At 41.9% G+C, this 24,851-nt stretch overlaps 1 protein-coding gene across 4 annotated transcripts in view; it reads right to left on the reverse strand.

Moving 5' to 3' along the window:
* The window catches only part of PPP2R2A (protein phosphatase 2 regulatory subunit Balpha), a 33,748-nt gene extending 11,399 nt beyond the window's left edge, over positions 1–22,349 (reverse strand). For 3 of the 4 annotated variants that reach the window (XR_009820488.1, XR_009820489.1, XM_010202366.2), the window contains exons 1-2: positions 20,354–20,405; positions 19,604–19,678 (exon numbers count right to left, since the gene is read on the reverse strand). Coding sequence is in view for 2 of the 4 variants with exons in the window: in XM_010202366.2 (XP_010200668.1) it covers positions 19,604–19,678; positions 20,354–20,390 (112 nt within the window). In the remaining 2 variants the exon portion in view is untranslated. Of the gene's footprint in view, positions 1–19,603; positions 19,679–20,353; positions 20,406–22,136 lie in introns of those variants that run through there. The other variant, XM_062015772.1, reaches the window with a different exon arrangement.
* Positions 22,350–24,851: the final 2,502 nt, after the last annotated feature.

The raw sequence follows: 24,851 nt of genomic DNA on the forward strand, positions 1-24,851 counted from the left end.
CTATTGTGCAGCCTATCACAGAAGCTATCTTATCAGAGACAGCAGGAGGGTTATTCCATTCTGAAGAAGTGAAACATGCAGGATTTTCCTCTTATTCATTTTCATTCCAAAATGAAACTTACATCATTCTTGGGCTGTCCCAAGCCCACGGGCCGTGGCCTTAGAGGACGTTCACAAGCTGTTCTTTAACAACCACGTTACACAGCAGCTGCAAGTGTGCTGCCTATCTGTCTGAAAACTGCACGCTGCAAAGACAGTCTACACAAGCAGGCCAAACTCAGCTGCAGCGCCCTCAGAGGCTAAAGATGCCGAGTCAGAGTCTTAGGTGTGTACAGCTCAGTTGTGTTTTATATATATACACTGCACAAGCTGCCATATAACAAGGGATAAACACAAGATTATCCTATCTCCACTGACCTTCCTTGCCTTGATTACCTGGCACTGCTGAAACACAAACAGGCTGAAATTTCTCAAGAACAGTGTGTTAAGGACATCAGTATGATATAAACCTCTATAGAGATAAACCAGGATCCAGATCACACATGGAAAAACCTTGATTTCAGTGCACATAATCTTTTTTCCCCCAGAACCAATGGATACTTTAGCCATTTGTTGACTATCTGTGAACAAGGTGAAGTGCTTTCTCACATCTGTAAGTCTTAAGACTGCCTACTACTCAGATGAAGATATGGCATTCAATATGTACCTTTCATAGGTGAATGGGTACAATATCATGTGATTAATCACACCCACCATGCAGAAAGAGTGAAGTGCAAGCCAAGCTATCTAATTTGGATTACTCCATACAACACAAACCACGTTGCTGTAATCCTCTTGACAGGATAAGACTTTAAGGAAGTAATTGAAGGAAAACCAAGATAACTCATCTCTGAATAGTGAGAGACATACAGAATAATTACTACTTGGAAAAATATTGAGAGCTTTAACACTGAAGCTATGTCAGTCTTAAAAGAGAAGATGATGCAGCAAGTTATCGGCAGATCTAAATGAATACACGTATGTAGAAGGAGAACAGCACAGAAAGTTTTGCCTTAAAAATCTTGTATGTCCAGATAGGAACATTAAGATAGATAAATTCAATGTAGCACTTGGTGAACACCACAGGAAAGTTTTTATAAGGTCAAAAGCCTCAGGCTTGAAGCCTTCTGATTAGAACAGGCAGCAACAAAAGCCAGAAAAATCTTGAATTGAATAGAAACCCTCAATTTTCTACGGACTGCTGATTTAATACATAGTATTTAATTAATTATACAAGTCTCATCTATAGCAGAAAGCTAATCCCTTTCCTCTAACTGTTCCAGACATTCTTCCCTTTTGTATTTATGTTAACTTACAAGATACCCAAGTTCCGTATCGGTGATCTGCAAACTGATACAAGTCCTGCTTTGTCTATAGACTCAACGGCATGAATAAACTTTCAGCACCATCATCCCCAGACCTCCAAGAAGCCCAGCAGGCTCAGTCAGTGGTAACTGACAACTCTCCTGATTGACACTATGACAGTACTTGGATCGATCTTAAATTAGAAACAGAATACTCTCCCTTAGCATCAATCACAATAGAAAATCATTATTCAACTTTTAAACTCAAAATACATCCACAGACACCGAGGTGCCTTTTACACAGCAATGTCAACACTGCTCCCTTTCCAAGGACAAAACAAACACGCCAAAAAGCAAGCAGAAAAATTGTTTGTGCTTAAGTAGTCCCAAATCAGGGCTGAGATGTCTATTTTGTACAGAAAGCAGTACTGGAGAGCAAACCCACCAATCATACATTTCAAATCCAACAACTCACCGTTAAGAATTCTGCATTCCCATACCTTGGTGAAAGGAAGAGACAGACATCAAGGCACTGGTGCTAAACTGGGCGGGTTCAGCAGTGTTTGAGAACTGACAGGGGAAGCATTTCATCTTCCGCAGTGCACTGATTCGCTTGTGTATTTTCATCTGTGTTAACACTCTCGTTGCCAAAAAACCATGTCAGTGTTATCCTTTCCTTTCATATGGTAACTAATTCCCGTGATGGTTATACACGGGGCTATTTTAGTCCTTCAGCACCGCAAGGAGACGAAAAGCATCTATAGAACACGCTGCCTTTTCCCTGCCTCCTCCCTTTTGTGCATGCTATTTTTGCTACAGTCTCTAGGTGGGAGTCTTGCAAACACAGAGGGCTGATCTCACTGGCCAAAAGCTTGTCTATGATCCCTTCTACAGGCAAAGAGCACCAAGGAGGAGTATTAGGGATAAGCAGACGGACAGCACTCATCACCAACGGCTTAGGGAACCGTGATACATTCTATTGTTTACTGCTGAATTCACTTCAATGCCCTCTTCTTGAAGCACCACCAGCAGAGATAAATAACCACCAAAACCTTATCTGATAACCATACCCTTACAGGATACAATTAGATAGCATTATCATTTAACAGACTTCCACCAAGTTACCCCTGCTTTAAGATCAGATTTGTCTCCTCCCCACAAGCACCTTGAGTTGTCTTTGACAACAAGATGAAGTGCAGCATTTCCAGTGCTGATATCTTAAAACACTACAAGGCAACATTAAACACTTTGGGGGCCTTCCACACTTTTCAGTGAGTGCTGAACAAGAACCATAAATGCACTATCCCAAGCAGGTCTTCTGAAATATTCGAGAAAGGGCTGTGCTGAAGTTCTACCACTGTCAACAGTTCTATGGAATAAGGCAATAAAACAGCTCAATCAAGCCAAACAAGTACTGTAATCCAATGACTTAGTTCCAGAAGGCCCACTGTGAACCTGAAAAGAAATTCTGTATTAAATTTGTTTCCAATAACAGAATAAAAGCTATTTTATTAGTACAGAAGAGGCTATCTATTTTAATGTACTGTGAACTTTATATAAACTCTGCTTATAAAACATACTTGGTAGGCAAAACATGTCACCTACTCTACAACAGCAAGTCAATCATGGCAGTGAACAAAGAGCGTCTTTATTCCACCAGACCTAAAAGGTTTCTGGGCAAGTTTTTGGAATCACATTGATCTGCTGCCTAAGCAGAGAGCAAGTAAATCAGTATGTTTACACAAGTGGAGCAATCTCCTGATGTTTCCAAGGACTGAACAAAGAATTGTAGTATTTAAAAAGCATTTTGGTACTTCTTCATTGTTTATACACCTTCCCAGGGGCTCAAAACACCACTGCTGGAATTTTCCAAAAGGAGCAACTCAAACAAATCTCATCCACAATGTAGAGCAGATTACTTACAGATTGGCAAGTCTGTCCTAAGGAGTAAAAAGACAATTCATTGACCAACTAGCCCACTTCCTCACTTTGCCAGCCTTAGAAGCTAGTTAGCCCATACTAAATGTCAGTTGAGCATTCCAAGGATACATCAGAAAATGGAAGGGGAAACATTAAGAAACCAACTTTCAGGATTATTCTTAAAATCCAATGAAGGTCAAAAAAGTCTCAGATTGAGGAAGCAGCACATAACATACATAAACATTATGTGGGATAAAGACAGTGAAAGATCTGAATTCAACACACAATTAGTGAGCATACCTGAGCCATTCTTCCTAGAATTGTTTGGTCCTTTCCAATCCACGGTGAAGCAAAAACTTTCCTGCTTCACACTACCAAGGAGATCCAACAAAAACTGAGGCTCAAATCACAGCTAGTGACAGAAAACTGTGACTTTTTACTGGACTTTCTTATTTCCAGTAGTAATTCTGTTTTAAGTTACATACTTCATTGTTGGGGGAGAAAAACCCAACCAAAATCACTACAAAAGGAACAAAAAGCTCCTCCAAGGCTTCAAATACTTTAAGAAGCTACACAATGTTCTCAATGTCTGAGTCATCCCAACATCACCCCATTGTTTGCATGATTTTACCACACTTATTAAGAGTCCTAATATATTGCATGTTAAGTCTCTGGGGCTAGATAGTAAAGTGTTAACCTCAAAGTGAACATGAAGGCTGTTTAAATAAGATTAAGAAAGAATGACTATACATGCTTGTTTGCAGAGAAGAGACCTCCCAGCACAGGGATACCACAACTATACACACCAGGGAAAGAGTAAGAGAACAAACTGGCAAGTGCTGTTTAGTACTCATCCTATAAAGAAAACGCCCTCTGCATTCCAGCCTCATGCCCAATGTGTGTATGGAGGGAGGGGGAGGGGAACACAAGGACTGTATACTTTCAAGTTATCATGACCAGTTTTACTATTGACTTCTTTTCCCTTCTTCTCTTCATTCACTTTCAAGAGCTATTCTCTGCATTCATTCCATCTCTCAGAAGTGACTAGGCAACAAAACCAAAGGCAGCTGGGATAAGGAATTCCTACTGTTCAATTTACTTCAAGAGTCATTCCACAAGTCCTTTAAACAAATCTTCTCTCTACTAGGGGAGAGCATTTAAAAGATATTAATTCCTTAGAAATATGAGGACAGGAGGAAATGCATGCAGTACAGGAGTGAAGAAAACAAAGGGGTTACCCCTGTGGCAACAACTCTCACTCCCGTACTGTGAAGCATTTCAAGAGCCAGTTGGTTACTACTTCTCTCCCAAGTATCAGTCCTGCAAAGCTGCTGGACACAAAGGGCACACAAAGGTCCCCTCCTTAACAGGGAGGGGAGGGGAATTTCTATGATGGCCATCTAGCTTCACACTGCTGCTGGCCCTACCACTGTTAGAACACATGCTGAAGCTGAACAGGCAGTTCAATAAGCAGACACAGTAATTTAAGCTGTTTTGTTGATTTGTGCAAATCTGGGAAATCCACACACAAAGATTTACAAAGTGCTCCCCAACATACATGTTCATTCCAAGTTCTCCAGGCCTTGTGATACAGGAAACAAAAACCATGTATGATCAACTCATCATTTTCCCCATTCATTCTGAAATCCACATCCTATTTGGTAGAGGCATTAAGAGTGAAAAGATTCTCCCAGTTTTGTTTCCGTACGTATCTATGTGTAACATACACACACCAGTCTCCAGTGAATAGATGCTGTACTTCACATCCAAAATTGACTGCATAAACTACCCTCAATACAGCATCTCTCCTATGGAAAAGCAGCTCCTTACACATTCAGAAATCTTTAAGTGATCTTAACTGTGATAGCAAAGCAACTTCGTCACTTAAACACAATTCAGAGAAAGCCCACTATATTCAATATTACAACTCCAAGTTGTACAGGCAGTAGCATACTAAGCATTTTAATCTTTGTGTTTGGTAAACAAGTGCTGTGCCTCACTGGGCAACTGGTGTTTGTGGGCCAACATTTGTAAGCTTCAGCATCTCCATTCAGGTCAAGTTTTTCCCGTGGTCCGTTTTCAGACCAAGACAAGAGGCCAATGAACAAGCATGCTAAAACAACAGTAACTTTCAGAAGTTGCCAAAAATCACTACAGGGAACACTATGATCACCACTTTCGTCAGGCATTACCAGCACCTCAAAGCTTTAACACATTCCAGTTACATTCAGCAGTTTGCATTTTGCTAAGCTAAGAGAGCTCATTACAACTGAACTGAAGGTGTTCCACAAGCAAGGGCAAGGAACACACTGAGGAGCAACCACATCTCCAGACAGCACAGTTGTGTTTGCAAAAGGCTACCAAGCCCACTACCAAAATGCCAATTAATTGCATTTCTGTTTACATGTACCCAGTCCCCACAAGCTTACACTTACAACAGATCCCTAAACAAGGTCAGAATTCAGCATTGCTACAACAGAAAGGAAATTGAATTAAACCTCAGACCACTGGCTTCCTGTCTCCATCTATAGTAGGAAATTCAGAGTCTGCAGCACACATGACTCCAAGACATCTGTGGTAGCACTGAGAAAAACAGAGATGAGACAGAGCAGCACATCGAAGCACTCTGCTAACTTATGTCTTACATTGAATGAACTGATTGGTCCGTGCTTTCTGTCACTTAACATGACATAAAACTGCATTAAAAGTTTGATCTGTGTGAAAGGAGTTAAAGCATTCACATGAAAAATTAGGACAAGCCTTGAAAAAACTTTTACACCTTAGTTGATGCAGAGCTGTGATTTGCCATGGAAGTTCTGAAGCAGTAACCACTGGGTTACACCTCACTGTAGAGGTTTTATTTCTGCTCATTGAATCTGGCACTGCATTCTCTAATTCCTCTGATGCAAACTTTGCTGGCTTTTGTGTGTATGTTAGCTGAAAGCAGTCTTGAATTGGTGCCTTGAAGCCATTTCATCTGATAAGAGAATTAAACAGTTTTGCTGTTTTTAACCCCGAATTAGTTACTAATAGATTGAAAAATCCTCTCAGATTAAACTCCTAACAACAGCAGATAGTAGAATGTTCTTTCTATATAAACAATGTAAAGCCATTTGGTTTCTGGATAAAAACCATTACCCCTCATCACCCTGATTAATTACTTTCTATTTTTAAATCTTAAGACATCACTGCAGTTCCTTTCAGAACACAGGCATAGCAAAGCAACAGACAAATTTCCTTCAGCTGCAAGAGAATGAATTGACTACAGCAGAATCTTCAGTTTATAAGAAGGTGCAAACCTACAGAGCTGCCAGTACCTTCTCTTGCCCCTAAGCCAGACAGTATCTAGTTGGGAGAACAATGTAAGCAGCAGTCAGTCTCATCACATTCAGAGATGTGGGAAACTAAAAACATTTACAACAGAGCAGCCTGGATACAACCACCACAAAACCTATTGCTGACTTGGCTGCCTACACAGGTTAACTTAGCTCCAGCATTAGGGGACATAAAAACACAACACTCTGGAACAAGCAAAGCATTAGTTCAGCCTTGTTGCTGCACTTCCTAAGCCTTCTGGGAGCTGCCTTGACCTATGGGTTACCAGGAACTTTGAGAGAAAATCCTATGATCTTTCCCATTCTGGAATTAAGTGTGTACGAAGCTGCTGCAAGTCTGGAAGACTATCACTACCAAATAATTGAATATGCACATTACTGCAAAGCAGAGACATCCCTGGTCCAATACAGAGCCATTTTTCAACTCAACACAAGCTACATCAGCCTTAAAATACCTCAAACTCAATAATAAGGGATTATTTAATATCTGACAAGAATTCCCTTGAGTCTCTAAAGGCATCCTCTGCCTCGAAACCGCAAATAGCATTCTTCTGGACGTTTACAGTATCTATGAAAGGCAGCTGAACCTCAAAGTGACCTCAAGCAATACCCAGATTTATTTTTATTACTCAGAGTTTCTAGTCTTTGCAACAGGCCTCTTAAGTTTTAACTTGAGGAACAAACCTTGTGAGGAAAGCAACAACTACAACAATTCCTTTCTTTAAACCTTCATTACACAGGTTTAGAGCTTTTCCCCTGAAGAATACCCTAAAGAATCTACTCAACTGGGATTCTACTTTACTTTATTAGTACTACAAGCATGTTTGAAAAGACTAATACATATGCATACATACACAGGGAACATGTTACTAAGGACAAAGTGGAAATGATGAGCATTTAGTTCAAGTCTCTTAATACATGTGCTTCTCCAAACTCAAGTATTCCTTAAAATATGACAGGAAGTGCCTATTTGCTTTTCCTATTCACACTAATTCAGGTCTATTGTTGGCTGAAACAAAGGTCTTTCAACCTGCATCAACCGTTCCCAGGACATTTGACACCAGTTTATTAATATCATAAACATAAGAGGTATAAGTGGCAGAAATCCAGACCCACTCCTGCTATCCGTCTTAAATAACCTTAGAAAGGCGGGTGAATCATCTCACAGGTTGTGGAACTACAACATTTAATCACAACTAGGAACACACAGTTAAAGGTCATAACTTCTCCTTGACATTGCTCTTTGCAGCTACTGCAATACTACATAATAAAAAGAGCTCAAGTCTGCCCACAAGTTTTCCTCCCTCAACCTGCCAGAATTGTTCTGCTTTTAAACAAAAAGTCATCAACAGCAAATCCAACCTTTCAGCATTTTAAAATGCCAACCAGCTGTTCAACATGAAAGCTATCATGGGGTTCAGTTTTCTAAACATGACAAAATTCATCTGCCGAGAGCTTCCAACCTGGGAAGCTTAAATCTGTTTTCAGGTGGGAAAAGGGCAAAGAAGAGTCTCCCTCCTACTGAGATGTGTCAGACCTAGCTCGTGCCCAGCTCTTGGTTATGGCACATGTCAGTTACACTTAACCTGGAGAAATTAAGTGTCCCTGTTCAGATATACACAAAGAAGCCCAAAACTTCAGGCTTCAATCAAGCACCACAAAATTCTGGCCAACAAAGTTTACAACGTCCAGAACAGTCCCATAACCAAGCCCTCCCTGAGTGGCTTAAATACACTAAAAAAGCAGGAAAACAAACACAGCAATAAAATTCTACCTAAAACCAACTTCTTTTTTAACCCCAAAAGTGAAATCTTAGATAAAAATGCAAACCCAATAGAAGATGAAGTCTATGGTTTGCTTGAAGGGAGAAACTGGAAGTGTCAGTGTCACCTACATCTCCAGGTTATATGATGCAGGAATCATTTAAGTATTACTGCAGATGGAACTTGACTAAGTGACACAAGAAAGAAAAAAAGCTTCCTCTCCTATGAGTTTTCCTGTTTCCATCATGTACTATCACAGGAATTGTGCCTTTCAACGATACATTATCCTTTAAACAAAGTCACTGTACTGAGCAGTACCATACACAATCCACACTACTTCTATTTCCATTACAGAAACACTGTCCAGGCAGTAAAATCTACCCTGATTTATGAGAGGTCTTCCTGGACAAAGATGACAGAAGGGTTAAGTTGTATTTATATTGCGTAGAATGTAGTTGGTGAGTTACTGGTTATTTCTGTCCTTCGTACAATCGCATACAGATCATACTTATCTAATTATAGGGGAACAAAATTAACTCTAGCAGCAACTTTATGCCCACAATTGCTTCACATACCCTTAGATGTCTGAATGTTCTGTCACTACCACTCACACAACTGAGGGACTTAGCAAGCAATATGAGAATTGAGACATAAAGGCTTGTAAAGAACAGATTTTGTGACTTCTACTCTAACCCAGCATTTGTCTAGCCATAATGCTCTGCTACACGACTTGTTGCAACACCTTCTCTGCCTGCAGAGCTTTACAATGCATCATTAATAAAGCTACAGCAAAACTGTTTCTGCATGCCTCATTTTCAAGACAGTGACATCTCTGTTTAGGCACTGCTGAGAACAAAAATTCAGATTTACTCATTTGCCAGAATCAACTTTATGCTGGAACAGAAAAATTAAATAGCCTTTCTCCAGGAGAGAACAGCACTGCCATTTCTGACCTCTCTGAAAACACTCCTACTGATCTACAGGATCTTACCTTGTGCCTCAAGGTAAGTTGCAGCACTACACTCACTGGGCACCCTTCAGGATTTATATATAATGCTTACACAAGTGCTCTGTAATGTTAGTTATACCTAGTATGAGGAGTTCATAGAATGCACTAAAAGAATTGAACTAAGTTTTATTCAGTGCTTTTTCCTTCCCATCATAATAAACACATTAGCAATGTATCTTTTCCAGAGGCCTTTGCTGTGTTACCTAGCTGTTTTGCTTATACTTCCATTTTCTTAGGGAACTGTTCTCAATATGTCTGGTAGGAATGAAAAAGAATGTTATTAGAAAAAAAAAAAATCATCTCAATAAGCTCAGAAATATCACCTAGGCCTGAAAGAAAAAAAAGTGTCAGTAGTTAAACTCTTCTTCCCACTGAGTTGTATCCAGTTAACATCACCAAGTTACTGCCTTGGACGGGTATCAGGGTTCACTTCCATTCAAGACCATTCTCACACACAAATTTCACATGTTCTCTCACCCAAACTGATTTTAGATATTTTCAACACCACGGGTAGCCAAGCTCTCAAATATATGCTGCTGAGCCTAGAATCTCCACAGATGGAAGTTTAATAATAAACATCCAACATGAGCAACAGGTACAGTTGAGAGCTTTGTGTTTATAGAACACGCTAACAAGCTCCCAAGGTCCTGTCAGCCCTGTCCTCTGTGGTACCATCCTCATTCTGTTGTGACAGCTGATAAACACATTTGCTTGATAACCAGGGGCTGAGAATGGCACTGAAGAATCTACCACTTAGAGCACGGATTTCACAAATGCCAAAGTTACTTTCATGCTCTTTCATTCCCTTTAAAAGAGGATTTCTGCTTTGTTAATAAACAATATTTCTAAGCAACAGAACTAGCAGCAAATCAGCCTTGTGACCCAGGCAAAACACAGCTACTCATCTCTTCTTCTCACTGAATGTTTACAAGTTTCTTCAAGACTACAAATTACCTACTCAAGACGTCTTACACAAATTATAACAACATCAACACAAAAGTAGCCTCTATGGTACTTCCTCAAGATGGTCACCTACAGGGCACTGAAACACCTGCGCTACCAAAAGAGCTGAGTATGAACTCACATCACCAAACACTCAAGTAGTAAAAACGTTAAAAGGATGCTTGAATTTAGACACCTGTCCATTGAAAGAATAAATCACTTGTTTTTCAAGTTGTGTATACTTGAACCATCACTGAATGCTTAAAGTCACTACCTAAAGGCTTTTATTTAAAAAACCAAACTTCAATACTGAAAGGAAAACATCTGCTTATAATTGTTCATTTTTATCACCTTCTTATTCCCTGCTAGGATCAAGCCAGGTGATTCACAAGTCTCTGAAACTCATTTGGATTGGCATTTACTTCCTAATTCCTGCTGACATCCCCCCCACCTCAACCTATAGAGCCATTCCTCACATCCACCATGGTCTCTACACCTAAGTACATGCTGATAATACCGGCTAAACAGTCCTCTCAGAAGATCTTTCTTTAGATCTTTTCAGGGGCTTGTTTGTGTGCTGAAGTAGTACAGAGCTATTTATGGAAAAATCTCTGCTGGAATCACAGCCAGAATTTCAATGGGCTGCACAGCACAGAAAAGCCAGTGGTTAGGTTTCTGTTTGCAAATAACAATATATTTGGAAACAACATACTGTGCTATTGTTTTGCACGTACATAACAGAAGCCTTTAGGCAATGCCTTTCTTGTCACTCAGAATGCTACAGACTAAGAGCACTGGAATATCTTGATTTTCTCTTTTAGCTGAAGCCATTCCAAGTTAAAAATTAGTAGCAGTATTTTAGGAAAATATAATCATTTGGCAATGCCTTTCAAAATCAGCTACTAGAACTCAGTGACTTGGTGTGCATTTCTGTTGCAGATATAAAAAACAACTCCCAGAAACTATCATGCTGTTTCAGACTCTTCTCACACATTCTTTGACCAAAGCTATTATTTCAGATGCAAAAGCTAAGGCCAAAAATTTCTAAGGCTTTTAATCTTTATCTGTAGAATGCAAGAGACCATTGTACCTCAGACAACATGTCAAGTGCCTCCTTCTAAAGGAAAGAAAATGAAAGCAAAAATGGCTCTTACCTACCCTAGCAGAAGGGAGGGAGGCACTAACTAGATGAATTTCAGGCAGCTTGTGGAGTGCACAGTGCCTGTGAAGGTCACAAGTACAACTGAAGTTTCCAGCAGAGATGAATACATAGTTCTGACTACTAAGTGACCATGCAATAAAAATTTCTCATTACTTCACTCACTATGGACATCCACTCCTTTGTCAGTTCATTTTAACACATTTCCACAATGAATCCTTTCTGTATACCTGGGAAATCAATCTTGCTTACAACACAACTCTCTTAAACACTCTTTTCCTGACCCTAAAATCTTCTTCCAAAATTAGATGCAAGCAGAAGTGCCTCCAGGGTTGAACATGTGACCTAAATATGCTGGTTTTCTTAATGGTGCTATCACTTGTGGATGGCTGAGAGGAAAATACATTTTTATAAAGAATGGCCGACCAAATTAATAATTTCCCCTCCGGTGCTTAACAAAAGCACAATATGCTACAAGAGAGAAGCTTACAACCACTTCTGTTTCTGTAACTGAATACAGTCATGCACAGGAGCCTCAAATAATTATTCTCAGTAATATTAACAACTCACAGTAGCAGGACTTGAGCTCTCATTAGCTAGCATCTTCATTTTAAAGGCAAATCTCACCACTCAAAACCTTGCAGTCAAAGAAAAGAACACAGCAAGACCACCATCATGTAACATTACCTGCTGTTCCCCTGAGCCATGTCCTAAAACAGTCCCACATTTGAGGAGCCAGAAAGTGAGCAACAGTATATTCAGTAAAAGAAGTCCTGCTATAGGAAATTATTAACAAGTCCAAGCACACACAAAGCATCAATATTTAACCTCTTAAGACACCTTTTTTAGGCTTCCCCCACGTTCACAAAGGCTCATGTAATGTAACAGCATGAAAGAACAACAGTGCCCTTTCTATTTCCATCTTGCTTACGTACTATCCCGACAAAAGCAGCATTTACCTAGTGCATGACGTAGGAGCAAACTGAGCCATAAAGCAATAACAAAGCTATAATTACCCGTTCCTCTCAAGTTTAAAATCCAGACAACTGTCCAGATGTAGCTATTTTGACTCTAAGACCTATTGCTGCTTCTTGAAAGAGATTATTCTAAATTGGTTTGGATCAAGTGTTATACTTACTGTATTTCTCTCCTTTGATTTTCATAGAAACACAGTAACTGTCGTCTCTACCACACTCACAACCTAAGTGCCTACCTGTGCCAAGACTTTTCATTCATTTCAATCATTCCTTTAAAAGGGTAAACCTCAGTTTCACACCATTACTGAATACTGACTTATTCTGCCAAAATTTTTGTTCAATACTAAAAATAGTGCAGATATAGTTATAGTACTGCATACTATAGAGCACTGAAAACACAAAAAAAGGCCTGGAAAATACCCTTAAGGCAGTTATAACAGCATCTTATACTAAAAAAATTGATTTGAGAACACAGTGTTTCCTACCAAGGAAACAATAAATGGTTGTCTTCACTTGGTACTATCAGTAACTGATGGTTTTACTACGAGAGGTACAGCACACAGCAGATTTAATTGTATGCACACTTATACAGCATCCAAAACAATGGCCTAATTCTATAGCATCTAAATGCAAGACAATCCATTACTTTAGGTGAAGGCAAAACCTCAAACAAAGGATCAATTTCCCAAATCATATTAAGAGCGATAAGACATGATAAGAGCAGATTATCATTTGTCAGATTATCTTTTTAAAGTGCTTTACAGTAAAGCAATCAGTAAGTAACCCATCTCCCATTTCAATGGTATTCTTTTCTATAACAACTTCCACACAACCAAACTACATACAGATAGTAACTCAGCTCTTTTTACCAACTAACAATGCTAAATCTCATTTCCACATGCTGCTTGTGCAGACACTGAAAGAAGGAAACCTATTCTGTGTGCTGACAAATAACAGTGGCCCTGTGTGGGCATTTGCACAGGGGTACAACCTAGAACTGTCACACTGCACAGCAGTTTAAAGCTGGCTTCTATCTACCTGAACCTGTGCTACTATGAAATGAGGGAGCTTTGCACTCAGGCACAGGTTTTCATCATTCCTTCTCTACAACGCCAGTGTTCTCACGTCCACATAAAGTTTAGAGATTTGATTTGACTGTGATGTATGTCAGTAAAAAATACAGGTCCACTTGTTTTTGACAGCAGCACATACTTGGACCAGCTTCAGTCTTTACAGCTAAGAGAAGATCACCAGTGATGCAAGATCTCTGACAAGAATCTGTGCACCACACCAAAGCTCCAGGCATTTTATTTGGACATTATTTCAATTTAGTCTCTTTAAATTCCTGTTACAGTATTGGTATTAGTCACAGTCTGTCACTGGCCTTCAACAGCTCATGTTCCAAGTATATATCTTGAACAGCAAAGGTTGAAAGTCCTTTTTGTCAGCTGACTTTACCATTGGTAGTAGCATAGCATACAGAGATCAGGATCTTGTGCCGACTGGGTTTAAGTCCCACCAAGAGACCAACGGTCTTCCAGAGTTCCTTCTGTTCCTGTAAGCCATTTGATCACTCTCCACACTAGGCTGATACAAACATACACTGAGCCCTGAGAATCACATCAGGGTTCAATCTAACCGAAAAATTATCCAGTCAAAACCATAGTTTTAAGTATTTTTTCAGCAGGATCAGCTTCCCAGACAAGTTCATTGTGCAGTTACACAAATGCTTGTGCCAGCAAAGTGTGAAGGAGTGCCTCTTCAAGCAGAAATGCTGCCAAACATCTAGTCGTGGCCTAAATAGGCAAGTCAGAAGAGAACAGAAAGAGGAGGAAAAAAAGCAGGCAGACAGTACAGCTAGAAACACCCAGCTCTTAACTCTTACTTCAGCATTGCAGCCACTACAAGTTTTGTTCTGCATTTTAGTTCTTCCAAAACACATTCTACCAAGCTACACATACCACAGAAACCCATTTCTAGGGTGGAAATATCCCAAATCATTTAGGTAGCACCTTTAAAATTAAAAGCCATGAAGTTTCACAATGTTGTTCAAGAGCTGTAATTCATCAGGATACCCAAGTTGCATTCATTTGTGCTGTTGGAGTCTGTGGCTTGATTGTTCCAACTACCATATTTGAGACACAAAACTCACTCCTTTTTCCAACTCATTTTTAATGTAATCCAAAATAGATTCCAAGAACAGCAAAGCATCACAGAAGCAACACAACAGTGGTCAGTGTGACTGACAAGCTGAAGTGCTCGAGCTACCAAATCCATGTCAAGAGAGAGTATGGAGTAACTTGTGGCGAGCTAAACAGCTACTTACTATTTAGCTGGTTGCTAAATGCTCTTTGTTTTGGGGAACTTCACACTTTAAATGCATACTTTAGTCAATCTAGACCAGCAGTTTGTAGAACACAGTAGCCTATTTCTCTCTCTACATACAGACAGTCATTCTACCATCAGCTGAAGAGAGCTAAAATACAGGAGCAGATTTAGGAATACAGATTAGGACTAAAACCTTGGCTCTTAATTTATCTGCATTTCAAACTACCCCTTAAAACTCAAGCAATGACTAGTCCTTGCTCCTTCTAACTGATTTTACCTTATGAGCACACACAGAGAACATAACCACAGCCCCCAGAAACCCAAATTAAGCTCCCTCCCAGCACTATACGCCACTCCATCATTATTACTGCAACCTCTCACACATTTCCTACTTTTCTCTGAGAATTTTTCCTCCCTTCCCATCAGTTCCCATTAAAAAGCCTGTCGGTGACTTCTGTAACAATGCCACTTTTTCTCTTCCATTCCTCTCACCCACAAATACAGCTCAGCAGAAGCCCTTCTTCCCAGATGACCTCAGCAACATCCCCCCATCTGCAAGGTACAGGCCCTTTTAGTCAGTTGTTGGTAAGACTACAGAACCGCCTGTGCCACCAGGAATAACCATCTGGCAGGACAGAGATAATCAACTTACCGATACATGGTAGTTGACAAAGTTTCATGGTAAGGCAAGAGAAAATGGTGAACTCCAGATGGTGGTAAATTGCTTTTTACAGGAGTCCTCATTTCTGGCTTCAATTTTCCTTACTCTGAGATAACTATTTTCGTGCACTGAAGACAAACTACCATTACTGAAGCAACAACAGTTCCCATAGCTGCTCTGCAATTTTGAAGTCTGCCAAAAATAAACGTGGAACTACACTTGAAAGATGTAACATACATAGAATCAAATACAGAACATGTTCCTGAACAAGGGAAAAGTCAAATCTTGTTTATATATCTGACCACACACATATAAACTGGCAAGGGATAGAAATGTAGAGACTTCATCCCTGCATCATCTGCACAAACTGAAACAAACTGCAGCAATGGTTTGGCTATAAATGAGGAAACATAAAACAAGTCAGAGGCTATTACAGAACGGTTAAGCATCAGACCTTATTTTAAAGTCTAATCAGCACCCACAGCAGATATTTTGGTACTTCTTTCAGAGACAATTTGGGCATGAAATAGTTAGCACGTCAAAGATGAGCAGCAATCACTCAGGGTTAAAGCTTAGGACTTGAGTGGCTGTCTCCTAGCCTTGGACCCAGACTACCAGACTTCTACATATCTTTGGATTACATTTAAAAGAACATTTAGATACAGCAGCTTGACTCTTTTCCTCCTGCCAAGTAATTAAAGCAATTTAACTTAATTTGTTCTGAAGCATGAACTAATTCCATTAAACACGTGTCCAGTTTTCAGAGAGAGTTGAAATTCACAAACCTTAGCTGTTTGTAACTGGAACTGCCATGATGCCACATCTTGGAGAACATAACAGCAGAAAAGTAAAATCAAGTCCCAAAACAACAGAATTGCTGCAGAAAAATCTTTGTAATCCTGTTTTATAACCATTCCTATAAAGGAAACTTCCACCTAGAAAACATGGCAATGTCTGTACTCAAGTATTTTTTGACAGTTAAGCCTTACTTGCACTGAAACAGTATTGGCACAAAATAAAAGCTATCCATGTGTTACAGGTGCTATTGGTAACCTGAGCATTGAACCTACCAAGGAGAATGACTCTGTGCCCTCCACTGGAGAAGTCTTGTCTAATCTAATGTCCTGGCTCTAGACTCTCCAGAGTACTTAGAACATTCCTGTTTCTCAAGTTAGAAAAGCTCTGCCACAGTAGAACAACACAAGCAGGCCCCAGAAACAAGCTCATTGACATCTCTCCCCAAGCTTTAGCAGCAGCTTTTCCTCTTCTCTGCTATCCATCCTCATTAGCTCTAAAAGAAACACTGTCACGTTCATCTACTACACAGTGCCTAGAAAGCCAGAAAATTACAAACTACATGTATCAGAGTTCATGTTTCAGCCATCAAAGCCACCAAATATTGACTTTGTAATAGCTATTTTCGCCTAAGCATCTAAAGAATTATAGGTTATACATATTACTTGAAGGTGACAAGGTCAGATCTGACCTCAAATACACGGGAAGCTATGTACTAGCATGCTTAGAAAGCTCTTCAAAGTTGCTGCACTATTACCAAATCAAAAACGTTCCTCTCCATTGGTCTGTTTTACAGGCAACCCTGTAGAGGCCACACTGGTTTTGCATTCTACTGATTAATGCAGTTAAATGGGTGCACTTTCTTGGCTAACACTGTATTAGTTTAGTTTAAACCAGCTTTCCAACAAAAATATTGCAACATTGTGTTACAAACAGGAACAGAAAGTAAAACTTCCCATTACTTTCAGGTTTGTTTTGCAAAGTTTCAGCATTCCAAAACAAAACTTTGGGGTTTGGTTTAGTTTTTGTTTTTAAATCTGAGTTCTAAAGCCATTCAATAAGTAGAATTCCTCACCCCAGGTACTGCTGCACACAGACTGCACTGTCCTCAGTCACGGATGTGATTAGAGTCTGTACTCACAAGCATTTAAGTTTCAAACGGCCAGATTTTCTTTAGCTCTCACCACGGGGCTTGCCACCAAAAAAAAAAGCAGACAGAAAGGCAGGGAGGGAAAAAAAGGTCCCTCAGACTACACTTAGAGCCACTGCCAACTTGTCCTTGGGTATTGTGAAGGAGGTTCAGAAACCGTGCAAAGCTGCCGATCCAATTTCTGCAAGAACCGCACAAGGTTCCATTTCATTAGAGCCAACATGAAAGGCAGATATAGCTAATAACAAGAAATATGCAGCCAGCTTGATAGATTTTTAACCCTTCCAACAGGATCCCAGGGAGACATTACAAAGCATTGTAAGAACTCCAAGGATCACATGGAGGCTACACTTGCACTTTGATTAGACAGTTGGCTTTCAACAATTCCCAGCATCAGTTGTGGGAGCAGAACAGGAAAGAATTTCAGCTCAACAAATTTGTTACAATCAGCAATACCAACTTTGGCACCCCTCTCCAGTATCTGGGCATTTACACAGCAGGATGTCTTGGAGTATATCTAAAGCCTTTGGCATTTTCACCTTAAAACACATCCTCAGTCAGCTATAACCGACAATGAAACAAAACTTCTCTTTGGGCCATTTAATCACAAGGCTGCACCTTCCATAAGATAAAAGATGGACAATTTTTTGTAAGCCATCCTGACTTGCTGACACTGAAGCTAGTTAATTCACTTACAGTTAAGGCTTCCCTGAACTCCACCCACTATGACATCAGCAATACACAGTACAGCTGCTAACCTGTCAGGAAGCATAAGGCAAGCAAGTCATCTTTCGTAACACCAAACACAATACTTCAGCTCAGGAAGTTGAGGACAATTTCCTGACTTCTGCATTTCCAGATCCTTGTAAAAGCCACTTTGCCATACATACAAAAAGTTCACCACTATTATATGCACGTCAACGTGTCTGTTTCAATGAAGAATTATTTGCAAGCACGTTCCACAGAAGCACAACTTCCATCTTTGTACTTAATTAAGGATTTAGCTTGATATGTCATTAAAATAAAGGTTACAGAATTCAAAGTCTGCCAGGGGAAAAAGAAACTGTACATTTTACAGTAGATTTGAGTTCAAGCTTTCAAAGCTACTTCCTGAAGAAATGAAAAATAAACTTCAAAAAAGTGGTTACAGCTTTATTGTCTTCAAAAGCCATCTTTCAGCTTGGAAATGACAGGAGTCTTTGAAAGTGCATCATTTGGCACATGCTGTAGCTAATAAATAAAAACAAGTCACTTCTGTTGACAATGATTTTTTTTTTTGGCCTTTGGAAGTTAATTCCAACCACACATCAAATGGGGAAATAATGGAAACTGCAGCTAGTGCTTTTCTAAAGACAACATCCACCTCACTTCTAAGTGCAGCAGTCAGGATAGGTATAAAGAGAAAACAACCTACGAATTGCTTAAACGAGGTAAACTTTTGTTTTGCAAGCAGTTCAACTCAAGATCTTACAGACTGTGTTGTGCAAATAGGACTTGATGGCCAAAGACATTTAGAAGTCCACAGGACTTTGCTCAAAAAAAGATCAGAGAAGAAATGTTGCTCTCCAGCACAGCAACCAACAGCACAGGGAAAGCACGATCCCTCTAATGAGCCCCAATCCAAGCACAAGAAAATAACAAGGCTGTTTTTGCAGCCACAGGCAGCCATCTTAGTGTGAAATGACATTTGTCATTGCCAGCTTCGAAAAGTTTTCAGCAATTTCCAGTATTATTTCAAACACAAGTCCCCTCTTAATGAGTAAGTATGCACAAATGTTCTCCTGGCTAACTGAAGCTGGAAAGATTGACAAAATTACTTGATCTTTATCTAGTACTTAGATCTTCAAAGAGTACAAACATTAATTAATCTTCACATCACCTCCCTGTGGAATGCAAGTATCACATTCCCCATTTTGCAGATTAGGGGGAAAAAAAAAACCCCACAAACCAAAACCTGACTGAGAGGAAAGTTTTAATCTTGGAAAACAATATTGAAGTGAAATATTTAGGATGCCTGAATCCAGCCCTTCTTGAAAGTGTGTTGAACAGAACACCAAACCACAGTTTAATCCTGAAAGTGGGTATCTGATTGCATGTCAAATATCTGTTTGCTTTGCTGAAGCTGCATACACCAACACTGAGATATTTCAGTAAGGCTGCATTCACAACTCCCTACTTAAGGAGTAACTAAAAAAGCATTCAGGAAAAATACTGCTCTTACCTTCTGCTACATCATCATCCACAGCGCCTTTCACCTGAGAAAAACACCACTGAATGTCATTTCCTCCTCCAGCTCCTAAAAAACACAACAAGAACAACAAATAATAAACTGAGACCCCCCACAGCAACACAAAGAGCACACAATAGTTCAGACTGAGGATTTCAGACAGCACTGCACACGCCTACTTCCTCAGCAACAATCACAAACTGCCCCTCCCCACCTTTTTCCTTTACTGATATTGTTTTTGTCAGGAGAGGTTTGCCAGCGTTCAATGCAACGTTTGGGAGGAAAAAAAAACCAGCCCAGAGTGTAAGCACAAGCAGCAACAGGGATAAAAGCACCAAAAGCTCGCTGGGCTAATTAATATTGCTAGTGCTAAATTCAGCTGCTCGTTTACAATGAGAGGGCACAAACATCTTATTTCACACGAAGCTTCTTCCCAGTTTAGAAGTCAGAACCCTCTATGAGCATAAACACACACAACTTCAACAGTTACTGCCAGAAAAAAGCTGCACATGTTTGGAAAACTTCACTCTTTCATTCAATATAAACCAAGCACACCGTTCACTTCCTCCTTTCACAGCAACGTCGAACTGAACCTGCACGCTAAAGGCTAAAGAGAAAAGATTTTACCACAGTTTCAGAGTCTCTTCGCAGAAGTAAGGAAAAGCATTTATCAGCCTTACAACAAAGCAGCAAATCCGAGCAGCAAAGCAAACAAGCAATCTGACGTTAAACGAGGTCTACTACCATAGAAAACGGATCGAAGAGAAAACTTGAGGAACATTACTGCCTCGGCGGAAGGCAGTGATTCATTTGAACCCTGCCACCAAAACACACACCAAAAATCACCACCCATTTCTTTTGCATTTCATCCTGAGCAAATCACTGCAGGGCTGAGAACATACAGGAAGAGACTCAACTGGGCTCGCCTCTTTCTTTCTTCCCCCCCCCTCCCCGCTCCTTTCTCCCAAAGACACTGTCAAAATGGAACTTTTGCTCAACACAATTCAAGCAGGCTGAGCAACAGATGGCATTTACACATTAATGCAGAGCTCTGGTACGGCTTTGGGGGTAACAATGAATCCAGACTTCTTCCCTCTTCTATACCAAGTTAAAGAGAAGGGGGGGGGTGGGAGTCAAGGAAATCAGAAACCCCAAAATAACCTCTCCAAAAAAAAAAAAGACCAAATGTCTCAGACGTTAAGTGCTGGAATGGAATCAGAGCCTAGCTGGCATTTTTTGCTTGCCTGAATTTCTTTGCTGAAGGATTAGAGACGTGCAAGCTACCAACCTGACAAGGTGAAGGCGAGCACAAGCACCCATCTACGCAAGAGATGTCAAAACGCTGCTTTTTTTTTGGGATACATTGGAAAGCTTTCCCACCCACACCTCCCTCCCATTCCCCCAAACCCGGATAACCCATTTTCTTTCTCCCAACCTCTTCATTTGTCATTTAGCAGCTGGCACCATGGAAGCATTTAAAGGGGAAAGCTTCTAAGAAAAGACACTGCTCTTTCTACTTCAGGCTAGAATTCTATTTTTCATACGATTTACTTGAACCAAGTTGGCACTTCAACCCCCCCCTCCTGTGACTAAAACAAAAAGAGGAGGGTGGAGCATGGGCATATGGTGTGTAGGGGAAAAAAGGCAAAGCACAAACCTAATAGAGCCTCTCACGCTTGCTCCTCCACATGCACAGCGCTCAAAAGAGAATTCATTTGCAGAGGAGGAGGAAGATGAATACATTTCCAAACGAAGAAGGAAAAGTAAGAAGGAGATATCTTATGCACACACACTTCTAAGCCTACCAAGAGCACTTTAGGATGCAAAATGGGGAGCAAGCACAGGAAGGAATGAGAAAGAAAACACGGCAAGACCTGTAGTCTTTAATTACATCCTGTACCCAATTTTAGTCTCATTTGCTGATGCTCAGAAGCTGCACCCTACAGAAGGGTGCAATTGTATTCTCCATACAAGCACGTCTGCAGCCTGGAACACCTCCCCGTGCACAGCAGCACTTCTCTGCACACTCCTAACTCCACCTGAGAAATAAACGCAACGTACGAGCACGTACACAAACCCAAAAAGCCTCCTAGGGGGAAAAAAAGAGAAAAAATGGCCAAAGACCCACCCTGCCTCCAAACCTCCTGCACACTTAACTTGAACATCCCCCACCAAAGCCCCTCCACCTTCCCTCTCACGCCTCTTTTCGGTTTTCTCTTCCCCCGATGAAGCAGGGAAGGGAAGGAGCGGTGGGTGGGCGGCTGCAAAGCACGATTTCCCAGAAGGGGGACATGAAAAACGAGGAACGCGCAAGCGAGGCGGAACGAGAGCGCGGGGCCGGGGCAGCGAGCGAGGCAGGGGCCGGCGGCACGGCTGGCTGCGAGGCGTTCCGCCGGCCGGCGAGAAGAGCCCAGCGCCGGGGCCGCTGCCCCCGCCGGCAGCCCCGCCACAGGCCGCAGCCTCACCTGCGCCCCCCGCCCGGCGGCGGCGGCAGGGGCCGGTGCCCCGCGGGGCAGCCTCCCCTTACCTGCCATGTTGGGCTCGCGATAGCGGCCGCGGCGGGTCTGGCGGTCTCGGCGCTGCGCGGCGGGGCCGCCGGTGCCGGGCGGGGGGCGGCGGCGGGGGGCGGATGGCGGCGGATGGCGGCGGGGGTGCGGCCGGCTCCGCTCCTGGGGCTGCCCCCGCTCCGCGCCTCGCTCCGGCCCCCCCCCAAACGCTCCACTTTCAAAATGGCGCCGGCCGAGCTGAGGGTGACGTCACCGGGCGGAGGGGGGGCGGCGGGCGGGGCGGGCGCTCGGCGGGGGCGGGGCCGCGCGGCGGGTCCCTCGGCGCCCCCCGTAGGGCCGGGCCGGGCGCGCCGCGGCCTTGCGCCGGGCCGGGGGCAGCGCCGCGCTGGCTGAGGCGGCTCCCGGGCGCCGTCAGGGGAGGCCTCGGCAACCTCCCGCCCTCCGGCCGCGTGCTCGGCAGGCTCACCCCAGTTCCACTCGCTCCGTCTCCCCCTCTCTCCCTCCCTGCTGCTGCCATTTCCTCTCGCGGCAGCGCCTGGCTGGAGCCGCGGGACCTGTTCGGTGCCCGCTTTCCACCCTCTTGGATGCTCTCCATAACGTCTGCACGCTCGGGCTCTCGTTCCGCTGGAGAGCCCAGCGCGTCTCCGCCACTCTCATTGCTATTCCCTGCGTACAGCCAGCCGTGCCTTGAGCCATTTTTAGCCTCCATCCCCCTTTCACGCTGACAGGCAGCGAGATCTACAGAGAAAGACTTCCAGCCGAGCCCAGCCTGGCACAACTCCTGCTGGCTCGGAAAGGATGGAGGATCCTTTTTAGCTCACTGGGTCCTAGTTAAAGTCCCAGCTGTAGTTAACATATAGAACTTGGGTAATTGATTCGGTACAATCTATTTAAGATCTTGTGAAAGTCATCACTCTCCCTTCACAGGTGTTGGTGCAAACGTTTTCTGTCTTCTCAGGCTGGGCAGAGCTTGCTAATCCAGATTGTGCTTGTGAGATTCATGAGCTCACCCTGCAAACCCAGCAGTGCCACAAACTCACCAGTGTGCCCTGGAACGAGTCTCATCAGTCACCAGATACACTCCCAGCATTGTGAGACTGAACAGAAATCCACCACTGGGCCAGGTGACAGGCTGCTTGAGACAAATACAGATCTATCTCACCATCCCTGATAAAGATGGCACATGCAAATAAGACCAGCCTTGGAAACAACGGCGTTTGGAAGATCACTCAACAGGCACAGGGCACTCTGAAGTGCTGCAACTCACCAAAGCTTGGGAATATCTGCAGCCGGGTATTTTGCTTACTCCATTTTGAGAGCACTCCAAAAACCTGCAAACAAACACACTGCAGGTTTGAAAACATTCACAACCAAGACAGGCTCTTCTTGGATCACTAATGTCTGTCTCTTAACACCTAGATCCATAATCCCCTGTGCTTGAGAACAAATTCACTCAATTCTACAACGTTGTGGCCGTGTTTAGTCGATACCAAGCTCAGAATGAAAGCTGCCATTACTCTTTTTTTCAGCATTCCTTAAAAACCTATCCTTTTCAACCCTAAATAGAGTTGTCCTGCAACCACTTAGAGGAGAAATTGCAGATAAAGTCCAACTCATCTGTTGCTGTGTATGTAATTACTGCAGGATTTGGCCCCCATGGCAGCATGAGCATTGTTTCAAGGACTGCTGTTGCTAAAAGAAAAAGCAAAAAGGCCTGCAATTAGCTCTGTAACATAAATTAATGAAGCTTTAGTACATACCTTATAATTAAACAAGAATCCCTCTTAGAAAAGATTTAATATCATGGTGCCAGAAGGATAGTTCATAAATCTAACATTTCAGGTTTTTGTTTTGAAGGAACTGAGCTACAGAACACAATGAAGTACAATAAATAATTAACATTAAATCACAGCCAGGGTAATTAACAAGGACGTCCTGGGAATCTCAGGCTTTGCTGGGGTGTTCACTTGCTTGTTAATTCAGGCAACACAAGTGTTCACACTGGTATGAATGGTTAGTGCAAATTAGCAAGAGCACGTTTCACACCTCCCATTCCAAGTTCATAAGCACATCCCTGTGGCCCTTGGGTTTCACCAGAGTTTAAGCACGTGTTTAGATGCTCTGGAGAGGTAGTAACTGTATTATGTTCAATTGATACACAATCACCAGCAGCACGAAGCTTTAATGGGCATTTATCTATTCTGATCATGCTTTAATTGCTGACTCCTACTCTACAGACTACCCCCTTTCAGCTCAGTTTAAAGAACATCTCCAGGAAACGAGAGGGCCATACAGGATCCACAGAAAAGCGTTTCTGGTTGTACTTGGTGAAGGCCAGTGAACTACATAAAAGAGTGGTCAGTTCATAGCAGCATAAATTAGGAGCCAGAGAAGTTAACACTACTTGCAAATCAAAATGTAAAGTGTTGCTGGTGCCAATAAATATATAGATATGAATGTCAGATCCCTGATCAAACAATGAAAGCCTCAAAGAACAAGTCTATCAGCAACTCCATCTGTTTTAGTTTCCCAGTAAATTGTCCTGTTAGACAAGACTGTAATGAATTAAAACTATTCAGTTTAGAAATAAAAGGAGTAATTATCACCAAAATTATCACTGGAATTTAGTAATAACTGAGGCATCTGAGGTCACACACAGGTTAACATCAGGCAATGTAATTCCCAACAGCCTTCTCCTCTGTTTGCTTCATTCTGTCTGGTGTGAAGTGTCTCAG

The sequence above is a fragment of the Colius striatus genome, chromosome 27, assembly GCF_028858725.1.
Source record: "Colius striatus isolate bColStr4 chromosome 27, bColStr4.1.hap1, whole genome shotgun sequence".
Taxonomy (NCBI): domain Eukaryota; kingdom Metazoa; phylum Chordata; class Aves; order Coliiformes; family Coliidae; genus Colius; species Colius striatus.